Source organism: Stigmatopora nigra, chromosome 18, assembly GCF_051989575.1.
Source record: "Stigmatopora nigra isolate UIUO_SnigA chromosome 18, RoL_Snig_1.1, whole genome shotgun sequence".
Lineage (NCBI taxonomy): Eukaryota > Metazoa > Chordata > Actinopteri > Syngnathiformes > Syngnathidae > Stigmatopora > Stigmatopora nigra.
Genome location: NC_135525.1, coordinates 12,055,448 through 12,067,645, shown reverse-complemented (window position 1 = coordinate 12,067,645; position 12,198 = coordinate 12,055,448). Strand labels below are relative to the sequence as shown.

At 61.7% G+C, this 12,198-nt stretch overlaps 3 protein-coding genes across 5 annotated transcripts; 1 reads left to right on the top strand and 2 right to left on the bottom strand.

Annotated features, from left to right (window-relative positions):
* Window positions 1-48: 48 nt before the first annotated feature.
* On the bottom strand, window positions 49-3,454 carry LOC144211793 (BTB/POZ domain-containing protein KCTD2-like). The gene is made up of 7 exons (XM_077739254.1): window positions 2,661-3,454; window positions 2,037-2,553; window positions 1,692-1,800; window positions 1,470-1,561; window positions 1,296-1,391; window positions 1,085-1,210; window positions 49-941 (listed from the first exon to the last, which is right to left on the bottom strand). The coding sequence occupies exons 2-7, from the start codon at window positions 2,268-2,270 to the stop codon at window positions 912-914; spliced, it is 687 nt and encodes a 228-aa protein (XP_077595380.1). The 5' UTR covers window positions 2,271-2,553; window positions 2,661-3,454; the 3' UTR covers window positions 49-911.
* tubgcp2 (tubulin gamma complex component 2) lies at window positions 2,140-6,737 on the top strand. The gene is made up of 14 exons (XM_077739232.1): window positions 2,140-3,223; window positions 3,293-3,457; window positions 3,523-3,680; window positions 3,746-3,952; window positions 4,044-4,243; window positions 4,319-4,508; window positions 4,702-4,847; window positions 4,922-5,102; window positions 5,217-5,397; window positions 5,488-5,789; window positions 5,868-5,988; window positions 6,077-6,220; window positions 6,294-6,475; window positions 6,556-6,737. Exons 1-14 carry the CDS (start codon window positions 2,945-2,947, stop codon window positions 6,629-6,631), a joined length of 2,532 nt encoding a protein of 843 aa, XP_077595358.1. The 5' UTR covers window positions 2,140-2,944; the 3' UTR covers window positions 6,632-6,737.
* On the bottom strand, window positions 6,661-12,103 carry LOC144211781 (inhibitor of nuclear factor kappa-B kinase subunit alpha-like). Of its 3 annotated transcripts, XM_077739235.1 has the most exons (22): window positions 11,807-12,100; window positions 11,260-11,424; window positions 11,005-11,099; window positions 10,816-10,933; window positions 10,679-10,748; window positions 10,510-10,598; window positions 10,344-10,433; window positions 10,154-10,278; window positions 9,976-10,083; window positions 9,778-9,916; window positions 9,448-9,642; window positions 9,276-9,378; window positions 9,037-9,160; window positions 8,815-8,966; window positions 8,654-8,715; window positions 8,262-8,371; window positions 8,128-8,177; window positions 7,949-8,054; window positions 7,724-7,871; window positions 7,497-7,651; window positions 7,192-7,291; window positions 6,661-7,106 (listed from the first exon to the last, which is right to left on the bottom strand). In XM_077739235.1, exons 2-22 carry the CDS (start codon window positions 11,365-11,367, stop codon window positions 7,050-7,052), a joined length of 2,304 nt encoding a protein of 767 aa, XP_077595361.1. In that variant the 5' UTR covers window positions 11,368-11,424; window positions 11,807-12,100; the 3' UTR covers window positions 6,661-7,049. The 3 variants fall into 3 exon arrangements, with proteins under 3 accessions (XP_077595361.1, XP_077595359.1, XP_077595362.1); XM_077739233.1 differs by having other exon boundaries at window positions 9,448-9,916; window positions 11,807-12,103; XM_077739236.1 differs by lacking the exon at window positions 6,661-7,106 and having other exon boundaries at window positions 7,244-7,376; window positions 9,448-9,916; window positions 11,807-12,103.
* Between the last annotated feature and the right edge of the window lie 95 nt (window positions 12,104-12,198).

Below are 12,198 nucleotides of genomic sequence, written 5' to 3'. Positions count from 1 at the left end.
CATACAGTGGGTGCAAGAAAAGACAATTAATGATGGTGGACATTAAAGTCATACCAGACTTCCATTTTTATAAGGTGATTGATGAACATACGAGGTACACAATGGCAAAAAACCAACCTGAAGCATATTAGCAATTATTATCCTTTCAAGTATAGTAGGGCGAGATGGGAAAACGGGAATATTTATTTCTCCGACGAAGCGGACCGCCCAATATCCAGTACTATGGGCTTGCTTTCGTATTTGATGAATAATAAGCCCTTAAAATCATTTTCGACATCTTGCTCCATTTTTGAAAATTCCATTCTTATCATTTACAAAGGGCAACATCGATGAAAGGAAGGCGTGCCAAAAATGTCCCAAAACAGAAGAACGACGGAGAGTCTGTCCAAAATCAACTGCCACGCAACACAAAACGCCCTCAAATCAAATACAACGGAGCCCATTGGAGTAGCGCACTCCCATTTTCAAGGCAATCAGCCAAAATGCGCTGCGGCAAATTCATTTCCGAGCTCATCTCTCACCGCCATGGACTCCGGTTTCCTCCCCTTTGGTCTCGGCCCACGCCACGGGAGCCCACCGTCACCGTGGAGGTCTTGCAAAGGCAGGCGTCAACTCAGTACACGCATCGCTCACCAAATATGGCCCATGCCGTCACAATTGTCCACCAAAGTGGGCGTCCGGCGGTTCCGGCCCACAAGTCGCCCCCCCAAGAGCGGAATACCAGCCAGCGAGCTCCCGTCCCACCGGCCGGGACCCGCTAGACGCCGCCCAGACGTCCCGGTTCATTTGCGGCGGCGGAGCGTCCAACCACCGACGCCCCGGCCCGGGGAGATTTCTGCCTCCGGACGGGACGGCGGAGCGGCCCGTCCGTTCCTGGAGTGGCGCGCGGGGCCCACCTCAGCGCGACGCTGTCACATGCGCGAGCCTCGCTCCTGCAGGATCTGAAGAAGGAAAAGGGCTGACTGAGTGGCCAAATTGTGGCACCTCAAAAGGCAGGTCAGTCGCCGGCCGGGCTGACGTTTTCTAGGAAGAGCGCCAATCTGGGAGGGGCCTAGGTACGCGTGGGGCGGGTCCTCTCACCCACCTTGGCCTTCTGGCTGGACTCGGTGACGACGCCGTTGGCGGCGTTGTTGAGTTCCCGCGACACCACGCACAGAAACTCGGCCTGGTCCTCGTTGCCGTAATTGTAGGAGGAGCCGATGCTGATCAGCTGCCGGTCAAGAGGGATAAAAAACAAAAACAAAAAAAAAGGTGGTTTAGTCGCGCCAGCTCGTCCACTGGACGAGCTGGCTCACCTGTTCGAACTTCCAGCCGTCCGACATGGTGGAGACCATCTGCGTCAGTTCCTCCTCCTGGCACTGCAGCACGCGGTAGACGTGTTTGACGGGACCCTGCGGCGCAGAGCGGGGAGCCGTTACGACGGGCGGGCGGGCGGGCGGCCGGGGGGGTGCCACGGACAGGGGGCCCACCTGCGAGGTGCGATTCTCGTTGTCCCGGATGCGCTCCTTCGCCAGCCGCACTAGGGAGGCGATGTTGTAGAACTCGGCCTCTTCCAGAACGCCTGAAAAAAGGAAGGGGAAGCGAAAGGTGGGTCGGGCGCCGGTCGGGCGCCGATCGGGCGCAGGTCGAGCGCCGATCGGGCGCAGGTCGAGCGCCGGTCTCGCCGGTCTGTCGCCGCCGCCGCCTCTCACCTTCCTCGGCCAGGTTCTTGTCCACGATGAGCTTTCCGTGACGCAGATAGTTGAGGACGGGGCCAAAGTAGGCGGGGTCACGGTCGATCAGGAAGGCCCCGGTGGCGTCCTGAATGCCACACAAGGAGACAACGTAAGTCGAGGGAGTCCGGGCGGGAACGGAGCGGGGTGTCAAGTATCCACCACGCATCGCCACGTGCCTACGTTGCCCTCATAATCAAGTCGGAGAAACAAACTCTGGTGGGAACCGGGACTCGGCTCGGCCATTTAGGGCACGTTCCCGGGGGCCGTGGACCACCGAGAAAAACCCCAGGCCGCCCACCCACAGGCGGAGGGAGGGCTCACTTTGTCCGAGTCCAGGTCCGGGTGGTCCTGGCACAGTCGGAAGAGGAACGACTTGGGCTCCTTGCACAGGGTCTGCCTGGTGGTGACGAAGTAGGTGCCGCCCACGTTGAGACGCACCCAGCGCGGGGGGGTCGGCTTGCCCTTGGGCGGCCCGCGGGGCTGCTGCTGCTGCTGCTGCTGCGGCGGCTCCCCCTGCTCGGCCGCCGCCGCTTCAAGCACCTGCGGCTCGGTCATGACGTCGCCGCTGGCTAACGGCTAAGCGGCTAACTGGCAATTTGGCTGACCGGCTCAGCGAACCTCGGGGACGGCCGAACCGCGAGCGCCAGGCCACACCGTCGCTGTCGTCGTCGGGGGAGAGCGCGGGGACAATGACGTCGGCTGCTCGTCTCGACCCACCGCGACGTTTGACGTTTGAAGGCGACGCTCCCTGCTCGGCTCGGCTGCCACGTGAACTTTGGCTTCCCGTCCGCGTGAGGGCACTGTGGAACAGGCGAGCACCAAAACAGAAGAAGCTCGCCTGGACAGAATCAAAACAAAGCTGACGTTAGTTTACGTTGCATCAGATCATAGCGTTAAATGAATGAAATGTCATGTCAAAACATTGAGCAAACGACCAAAAAAGACCTTGTTATTGATTGTTGCGAGCTCGGGCTCCGGCCGGGGGCGGTCTCGCGCTCTTTCCAAGAAAAAAGGCGGGACCACGGCGCCACTTCCGAGTGATGAGAAGCCGGCAAGATGTGGAGCTTCTCCTGGATGTGATTGTTTTGCACTTCCCCCACATTGCACCGTAGGTGACGACGCCGGAAGTCCCTCGCGGTACGTAAACCACTACGAGTGTAAAAGCGGCGACTAAGGCGCGTTAGACACGCCCTCGGTGTCTTTGAGCCGTCCGGCTCGGCAGCGGCAACATGAGCGAGTTTCGCATCCACCACGACGTCAACGAGCTGCTCAGCCTGTTGGACGTGCGGGGGGGCGACGGAGCGGAAGGCTACATCGACCTTCTGCAGAAGCACCGCGCGCCTTACGTCACCACCAACGTCTCCGCCCACGGCGCCAAGGTCAAGCTCGCAGAGTTCTCCAAGACGCCAGAAGACTTCCTCAGGAAGTACGAGGAGATCAAATCCAGGAATGTCCGCCACCTGGACCCGCTGGTCTATCTGCTGTCCTGCCTGTGCGAGGACCCTCAAGTAAGGCGGCGGGGGGCTGGGTGGCGGGGCTAGGGTTCTTGACGCTCCAACTTTACCTCCGCCGCGCAGACTCTGCAGCGTCTGCGGCAAAACGCCAAAGATCGTTGCGAGGCCGGAGCGCCCGCGCCGGCGCCGTGCGCGGCGACCACCGGCGCTTCGGTCATGTCCATGCGGGAGCTGGACGAGCTGCGGAAGAAGATTGGCAACGCCACGGCCGTGTCCAACGCCCCTCTGGTGGGTGTCTCCGTCGCCCTATCACCCTCACCCGAATGCCGCCGCCACCGCCGCCTTCTCTTCAGTCGTCGGAGGTGACGCGCAAGATGCTGCGAGACAAACACACCAAGAAGAACCCGGCTCAGCTCCTCCCCGTCTTTCCCGGCTGGGCCTACGAGCGACCCGCCCTCCTGGGGGACTTTGCGCCCGGCCCCCCCGCCCCGGCCGGCGAGTCGGCAGCGGGGTGAGCGCCGTCGGGCTCGGCGCGGAAGCCGGGCCGCCCCCTTTTGAAGCCGGCTTTCCCACAGGCGCCTTGACGGCGGCGGCGCAGGAGCACCTGGTGCTGGAGGACCTGCTCTTTGTTCTGGTGGGCGTGGACGGGCGCGAGGTCATCTCTCAGCCCGTGCTGGGCCGGCAGAACCGCTCCTTCGTGGTGGACGCCGCGCTGGACGCCTCGGTCAAGGAGCTGGTGCAGCGCATCCTGCCCGTGGCGTCCTACTACTCGGCCGTCACGCGGTGGGTGGAGAGAGAGAGAGCGCGTCTCCCTCGCGGCGTTTGCCACCACGCTCATCTCGGGAGCCCGTTTTTTTTTTTTTGGGCCACGCAGCTTCGTGGAGGAGAAGTCGTCCTTCGAGTACGGGCAGGTGAACCAAGCGCTGACGGCGGCCATGCGGACCCTGCTCAAGGAGTACCTGATCCTGGTGGCCCAACTGGAGCACGTGCACCGCCGGGGGCTGCTGTCCCTGCAGAAGCTCTGGTTCTACCTGCAGCCCACCATGAGGACCATGGACATCCTGGCCTCCATCGGTAGCGTCGCCGCCGGTCCGTAGAGAGGGGAGGTCCACGGCCGTTCCGACGGCACCTTCCTCTATCCGTCCGCAGCGTCGTCGGTGGACAAGGGCGAGTGCATGGGCGGGGCCACGCTCAGCCTCCTTCACGACCGCACCTTCAACTTCACGGGCGACGCCCAGGCGCAAGAGGTGTGTCTGTACCTGACCAAGGCCGCCAGCGTGCCCTACTTTGAGATCCTGGAAAAGTGGATCTACCGGGGCATCATCCGCGATCCCTACAGGTGAGACAAAACTTGAGTGTTCGTTCCGTGGGTTTTTTTGGAGGTCGGAGATTTTCCCGCAGGCGGATACTTGAAACCAGTTTCTACACAAGAGAGAAAGCCTGCCAATTTTGGGGGAGGGGGGGGGACGACAAAACAAAAACAAAGCAATATTATCGGCCTACCCGTTGACCCGCGCCATTTGGGTGCGCAGCGAGTTCATGGTGGAGGAGCACGAGCTGCAGAAGGAGAACATCCAGGAGGACTACAACGACAAGTACTGGGACCAGAGGTACACCATCGTACAGCACCGAATCCCCTCCTTCCTGCAGAAGATGGCCGAAAAGATCCTCAACACCGGTGAGGTGGTGGCGGCCACGTGGCCACGTGGCACTTGGATTGCCCGCGCTCGTCTCACCGCCGGGCCCCGACAGGGAAGTACCTGAACGTGGTGCGCGAGTGCGGGCGCGACGTGACGTGTCCCGACGCCAAGGAGGTGGTGTACACGCTGAAGGAGCGGGCCTACGTGGAGCACATCGAGAAGGCCTTCAACTACGCCAGCAAGGTGCTCCTGCGCTTCCTGCTGGACGAGAAAGAGTTGGTGGCACGGCTCAGGTGGGCCTTCGCTCGCTCGCAGACGGGGGGGGGGGGGGGGGGGGGGGGGGGGGGGGGGGGGGCGGCCGGCCGACTCAATCTGATGAGGGGATCTCCCCCTCCACCCCCGGCCAGGTCCATCAAGCACTACTTCCTGCTGGACAAAGGTGACTTCTTTGTGCACTTTATGGACCTGACGGACGAGGAGCTGAGGAAGCCCGTGGACGACATCGTCCCGCCGCGGCTGGAGGCGTTGCTGGAGCTGGCGCTGCGCATGAGCACGGCCAACACCGACCCTTACAAGGACGACCTCAAGGTGGGCCCGGTGACGTCCCATCTTACCCGGCCGGCCTCGGCCGAGCTCACCCGAGCTCACCCGACCTCACCTGGCTCCGGCCCACGGCAGATCGACCTGATGCCCAACGACGTGATCACCCAGCTCCTTCGGGTGCTGGCCATCGAGACCAAGCAGGAGAAGAGCGTGGGGCAGGGCGAGGCGGGCGACGGCGCCCTCAGCGGCCTGGAGGCCTTCTCCTTCGACTACGTGGTCAAGTGGCCCCTGTCGCTCATCATCAGCAGGAAGGCCCTGACCAGGTACCAGATGTTGTTCCGCCACATGTTCTACTGCAAGCACGTGGAGCGGCTGCTGTGCAACGTGTGGATCAGCAACAAGCGCGCCGACCGCCACCGCTCGCACGCCGCCAAATGGTGAGTGACCGTGCCTGGCCCGCTCTCTCTCTCTCTCTCTCTCTCGCCAACCCTAACCCACGCTCTCGTCTGGGGCAGGTTCGCGGCGGCGTTTGCGCTGCGCCAGCGCATGTTGAACTTTGTGCAGAACATCCAGTACTACATGATGTTCGAGGTCATCGAACCCACCTGGCACCTGATGGAGAACAATCTGAAAACGGTGAGGCGAGAGCCGGCCCACGCTGGAACCGGCCGGAATCAGCGGTTGACTCCTGGCTTCCGTCCGTCCGCCCGTCTCTCCATCTCAGGCGTCCAACATCGACGACCTGCTGTGGCACCACACGGGCTTCCTGGACAACTGCCTGAAAGACTGCATGCTGACCAACCCGGAGCTGCTGCGCATCTTCTCCAAGCTCATGTCGCTGTGCATCATGTTTACGGGTCGCATGCAGGTGAGGCCAGCCAACGTGGGATTAGGGAAACGGGTCGCCGTCGCCGTCCGTCCGACTGACCCGCGCCCCCTAGCGTTTTGCTCAGAGCCTCAGGCCGGAGGAGGACGCCGCCGCTCCCGTCTCGGACGCCGGCTTGGACGCGTCTATCGTCAACTTTGACAACAACTTCAGCGTCCTGCTGCTGGACCTCCTGGACAAACTCAGCATCTTCAGCACCAACAACTGCGAGCACAGCATGATCAGCATCATCTACAGGTGGGGGGGGGGACGCGCCACCGTCTGGGCCGCCGCCGCCACCGTCTGCGCCGCCTTCTAAAGGCTCCGCCCTCCCGCAGGCTGGACTTCAACGGCTTCTACGCCGAGCGTCTGGAGAAGATGGCGGTGGAGAGGAGCCAGAGGGCGGCCACGTAGAGCGAGGAAGAACACACTGGCACACGCCATCCATTTCTTTGTCCGTTTATTCCATCTCCAAAAAGCAGCCATTTGTTGGATTAAAAGGATTTGTCTGCGAGTCTCACCGCTGGCTTTCATTTTGGGGGCCGGCCACGCGGCCCGCCCAAGTCTGTCTGTGGGACTTCTCACCGCTATTTTGCCTCTTCTTCCTCCTGGCGAAAGCCCCGGGATTGGGCCACGACGACGTCACGGGCCCGTCGGACGGACGTCTGCCCGCTCGCGCCAAAACCAAAGTTGAGGGGATCGCCAGCGGGCAGCCCATCCGTCGGAGGGAGGGAAGGAGGGAGGTCATCTCTGCCGACCCTCCCGCTGACGAGCGGCGGACTCGGCGGGAGAGAAATTGACCGCCGCCTCTCGGGGTCGGAAGGGCGTCCCCTCACTTCTTCAATTTGCCGCCGAACGTCTCGTACTTGGTCCAACTCCAGTCTTGATCCTTGGAGCCGAGGGGGGGGGGGGGCAAAATTTGGTGGGAGGCGGCCAATCGGCGATGGCGGTCGGTCGGGCGGGCGTCCACTCACCACCATGCTTTTGGCCTGCTCGTCGGCCGCTTCCCGCATGAGGCTGTTCAGGTGATCCAGGTACTTGTGGGTCTCCTGCAGGAGGCGGGGGGCGGCGTCCCTGCACATACACCCAATGGCGTTCACACACACAGAGCGAAACTTCCCATGGGCTTTGAACTAGGTCTGCGCAGACCTTTCAATCCCTCCAAAAAAAAACAGTCAAAATCAAAAGGAAGCTGCTTCCGACCGCCGTCCTATCTACGAAAACAATACATCGGAAAGGCCAAATGGTCACCGCTAAACTAAAAGATGAAAGTGAGTACCTATCGTCGGGACCGGGCAGCGAGGTGAGCGGATGAGGCGCCGGGGCCGCCTTCGGCGCCGCCAGTGTCGCCGCCCCGCCCCACTGGGACGCCGGGGGGAGGTCCGTGGACTCGCAAGAGGTCGCCGAGACCGAGTCTCGCGCAGAGTTCTGCGCCTGGCGGGAGGGTGGGGGTCAAGTTCGGTGGCGTTCCACCGTCTCTCCTCGGCGGCGGCGACGAGGACTTACGCAAGCAATCTTGAGGAGGTGCCAGAACTCCCGCTGGCGCTTGATCTGCATCTGCATGACGGTGTTGTCGGCCTCTTTGATGCTCTCCAAGGTCTTCTCGATCCGCGGGAACAGGTCGATGATTTTCTGTTTGCTGTTCAGGATCTTACTGGGGGAGGCCAACCGCCACCGCACGCTTAGAGTGGCGCCCAGTCACCGCGGTGGCGTTGTCGTCGTCGTCCTTACCTGAGGTGCGCGTAGAGATCTTTCAGCACCCTGTCCTGGTTTTTCACCGTCTGGATGATGGCCTTCACCATCTCCGAACTGTCGGCGCTCAGCTCCGCCTCCGGCACTGCCGTTGACAAAATCGCGGCGACGTCATCGCCTCTGCCGCCGCCGCCGCGGGGCGAGAGAGCGCTTCTGACCTTTACATTTGATCTTCAGCTGCTTGTAGAGCTCTGTGGCTCGCTCCTCCCTGAAAACAAATCAAATGTCCGTTCGACTTGGGCCGGGACGGACGGACCGACGGACAGACCGACGGACGGACGCCATGGCTCACAGCTGTTCCATCTTGTCTCCTCGTCGCCGCGCGTAGGGACTCCGCTGCAGCTCCACGATCTCCGTGTGCAGAGCCATGATCTGGTCGTCCAGGTGGCTCACCTCCGCCACCTGTCGGACGGCGCCGGGGTCCGGCGTCAGCCTTTTTTTTTTATTTTTTGCCAACGACATCGGCGCCTCGCCGACAGCTAGCCCCTCGACATAACTCTAGCGTCAACGCTATCTAAGCTAATTAGCGGTGTCTGACCGAGCTAGGATAGCAGTCAGGTGAGGATGTGGGTTGGGGGTTTAACCCCACCCACTTAAAAAACGCTATGGGTTGGTTATCGCTACGGGGAGGCAAAAAAAAAAAACAAAGAAAAACAAAAGATACGGAAGGTTTTTTCTCTCGACCTGGGCAAAGGCGGCGGCTCGCTCCTCGTTCTCCTGCCAGGCCTTCAGCATCTTCTCCGACGCTGCCCGAGAAACGACAAAAAGGGGAGAGTTGGAGAGACGGGCGGGCGGAGGCGGGCGGAGGCGGGCGGAGGCGAGGACGGCGGCCGGGCGAGCCTCACAGATGCCGTAGTGCATCTGGTCACTGTACTTTTCCAGGTCGTACTGGATGCTGCTACGGAAAAAGTCCAGCTTGGCCTTCAGCTGCTGGGAGAAGCCGAACATGCTGTTCTTACAGCGCGTCAGGTTGGTGTTGTATCGCAGGAGACTCAACCTGGAGGGGCGGGGCTTTGGCTTAGGGTTAGGGGCAAAAAAAAAGGCCGGGGCCGGCGGGCCACACTCACATGGCAGCGCGCTGGCCTTGGAACAAGCGGCCGTAGTCGTCTTTCAGGCCGCAGATGTAGCTGAGCGCCTCGGCCCAGACCTTCTTCAGGACGCCCAGCGGCAGCGGCGCCTGGGCCTCCTGGACTGAAAGCGGGACAAACGGCCAGTTGGAACCCCAGCCGAGGGCGAGCGCGGGCGGGCGAGCGAGCGCGGGCAAACGCGGGCGGGCGAGCGCGGGCCTGCCGGCCGTCCAGCTCACCGATAGCCTTGACCTTGTCGGGCAGCCGCCTGGCGCTCAACGGCCCCGCGTACTCGCCGGCACCCTTGTCGAACAGGTACACCATGTAAGCGTCCCAGCCTCGCTGCGGCGGGAAGGACAAAATCAGGGGGCGCCGGGCGCTTGGGTCGGCCGGCCCGTCCACGGGACGTACCACGCCGTCCAGGACGCACTGCGCCGCCGGCTTGCGGGGGTCCAGGGACACGCCCGTCTCCTGCAGCAGCTCCTGGTGGGCCACGTGGATCCCGCTGTCCGCCTCCACGCGTTTCTGCAGGCCGTGCAGCGACTCGTCGGGCGCCAGACGGAAGGAGTGCACCTGGGCCGTGGTCATGTTGAGGACGTGCACCACCTGCATGGGGGTCGGTGGCATTGGGGTCGGCGGCATTGGGGCCGGCGGCATCGGGGCCGGCGGCATTGGGGCCGGCGGCATTGGGGCCGGCGTCGCCACTCCTTCCCCAGCTCCAGTCCCGTTACAAGTCCTGACCTTCATGGCGAGGATCTGGTCCAGGAGGTCGAAGCAGAGCGGGTTCTTGCCGTCGGCCTGGACGCCGCCACCCCCCCTGTGGACCGGGTCCCACTTCAGCATCAACTGCAACAGCGCCTCCATGGGCTCCAGCAGAGTCCTACGGGGGTAAGGGGGAGGACAGAAAGGTTTCCCGGGGAATGGCTCGCCCGCCCTCACCTGCTCAGGTTGTTGGGGTACGGCAGATGAGTGGAGAAGCGCACTTCTCCGTTGGCTTCCTCCACCGCCATGATGTCCTTGGGCCCCTTGTTTCGTACCTTGCTGGCCCTGGGTTAGACAGGCACCCGTCTTAGCCGGCTGACCCCGACCCGACGACGCCGACGACGTCCTCACGCACCACTGCACCGGCTGCAGGTTGTGCAGGAAGGGCCTGAAGCCGCAGCTGCATTCGAAGATCATGGTCCCGAAGCTCCAGTAGTCCACGCTGACCGTGTACGCTTTGTTCTCAAACAGCTCGGGCGCCTGCGGGCAAAGCGCCGGGTGACCCGCCGCCACGCTCAAAAACGCCGCCGTCTCAGTCGTCTCACCAGGTACTGCAGCGTGCCCACGAAGGAGGTGCACAGGCTGCCCTGGTCCAAGTCTTTGGCGTAGCCCAGGTCAATGATCTTGTGCACCAGCTGGAGCCAGAGAGGAGGGTTCCGTTGAACAAAAAGCCCCTTTTTTTTATTAAAAAAAACTGGCACGGCGCGTCACCTTGCCGTTGACTTCCTGCAGCACAATGTTCTCGGGCTTCAGGTCGCGGTGGATGATCTTGTTTTGGTGCAGGTACCGGATGCCAGAACCTGAGGAAGGTTGGCGCCGCCGGTAAGCTTGGCTTTTAAAGAGCTCTTTGATTTGGGAAGGCGGCGCGAGGCCTACGCACCCACGTCGTTGAGCAGGGCCAGGACGTCGCTCTCCTTCAGGCCGCAGCAGTTCTCCGGCCGGCTCAGAACCTGAGAGGGTGGACACGCCCACGTGACGGGCGGAGAGCGAGCGGGCCGACGACGGAGGCGGCCGTACCTTGCGGAGGTCGCCGTGCGAGCAGAACTCCATGGCCAGCAGCGGCAGATCGTTCAGGGCGATCAAGTTGATTTCTTCGGGGACGTCTCGCGCCGTCACCACGTTGATGTGGTTCAACCTGAGCGTGGGCAAGCGGCGGCCCGTTTTTGACACGTTGGCTTTCAACGGACGGGCGGGCGCCAAACCGACTTCTTCATGATCTGGATCTCGCGACTCCAGCGGTCCTTGTTCCTGGGCGTCAGCTCCAGTCGGCACATCTTCACCGCCAGCTTGTCACCGCTCACCTGCGTGACGACACCACACGTCCCGTCATTTAGAGCCGCGTCGCGTGGCCACCCAAAGGACGTAGTCGGGGGATATCTCGGGGCGAGTGTATGTATCGTGCGGTAGCACGATACATACACTCCTTAGCACTCCCCGAGAGCGAATGCCCCGTCCACTCACCTGGTGCTGGTAGAGGTAAACGTGGGCAAAGCCCCCCATTCCCAGGCGCTCCTTCAGCTCCCAGTCGCCGCACTTATGGTTGCTGTGTCTGAAGGGAGGCTTGTCCATCGTGCCCAAGCACAGAGGCAGACGGTCCGTCGGCACAGGAGCAGGGGCGACTACACCCTGGCGACGCAAAAGCATAAGCCACTTCAACGTCTCGCGTCACTCTTAACCACAAAACGCCCGCTTAATAAACACGCGCCACGCGCCGAATTGAACGAAAAGAGGGAAGAGCCGCCATGACGCGGACGGCTATGCGCTAGTAAATACTAACATCAGCAACTCGCGCCCCAGGAGGTAGATGGAGCCACCGGCAAACGAGTCAGCTAGCTCGCTGGCTGTCTTTGCTCCGCCGGTGGCTACGTCTACCTCCTGGAGCGCGAGTTGTTGATGTTAGCATTAGCTGGCTGGCAGGCTGGCTCTCTTTGCTCTCGCTAGCGACAACACAAGCTGCCTGCGCTTGTCGCAGGGAGAAAATGCCGCTGGCCCAGAGAAGAAAACTCACGTCGTAGTGTCTCTTCCTACATGAAGACGGGCGTCTTTCTTGTTGTGGTATCTCGGACGTCCACACAGTCCGACAGCAAGCACTCTTTAGCCGTCAGCGCAGGACTTTTTGGCGTCGCGTCGCGTCCGTCACGTCAAACAAATCCAACGCCGAGGAGCCTTCAAGAGCCCACGAACATTAGGCAACACTTTACAATTGGCCTCGTACCTATCGGACATTCTTCCAATTGCGACCAAAACAACATCGACGGGAAACCCCGCCACCGGAAACCCGCCTACAGTTAGCCCGGATTGGCTTCATCACCTTTGCGACTCTCGCGATGATAGGCGGAATGGATTTGTTTTTTGTTTTTTGTTTTTGTTTTTTAAATATGAAAATCTTCTTCCGGTTCA

Coding starts and splice junctions, on each gene's coding strand:
- LOC144211793 (XM_077739254.1), bottom strand. CDS start 2,270: ATGACCGAGCCGCAGGTGCTTGAAGCGGCGGCGGCCGAGCAGGGGGAG. Junction 1,801..2,036: donor CGGACCTGGACTCGGACAAA/GTGAGCCCTCCC, acceptor TGTGGCATTCAG/GACGCCACCGGGGCCTTCCT. Junction 942..1,084: donor AGTCCAGCCAGAAGGCCAAG/GTGGGTGAGAGG, acceptor TTCCTTCTTCAG/ATCCTGCAGGAGCGAGGCTC.
- tubgcp2 (XM_077739232.1), top strand. CDS start 2,945: ATGAGCGAGTTTCGCATCCACCACGACGTCAACGAGCTGCTCAGCCTG. Junction 4,848..4,921: donor CGAAAAGATCCTCAACACCG/GTGAGGTGGTGG, acceptor GGGCCCCGACAG/GGAAGTACCTGAACGTGGTG. Junction 5,103..5,216: donor GAGTTGGTGGCACGGCTCAG/GTGGGCCTTCGC, acceptor ACCCCCGGCCAG/GTCCATCAAGCACTACTTCC.
- LOC144211781 (XM_077739233.1), bottom strand. CDS start 11,367: ATGGACAAGCCTCCCTTCAGACACAGCAACCATAAGTGCGGCGACTGG. Junction 10,084..10,153: donor AACCTGCAGCCGGTGCAGTG/GTGCGTGAGGAC, acceptor TGTCTAACCCAG/GGCCAGCAAGGTACGAAACA. Junction 7,652..7,723: donor ACCTCCTCAAGATTGCTTGC/GTAAGTCCTCGT, acceptor CCCTCCCGCCAG/GCGCAGAACTCTGCGCGAGA.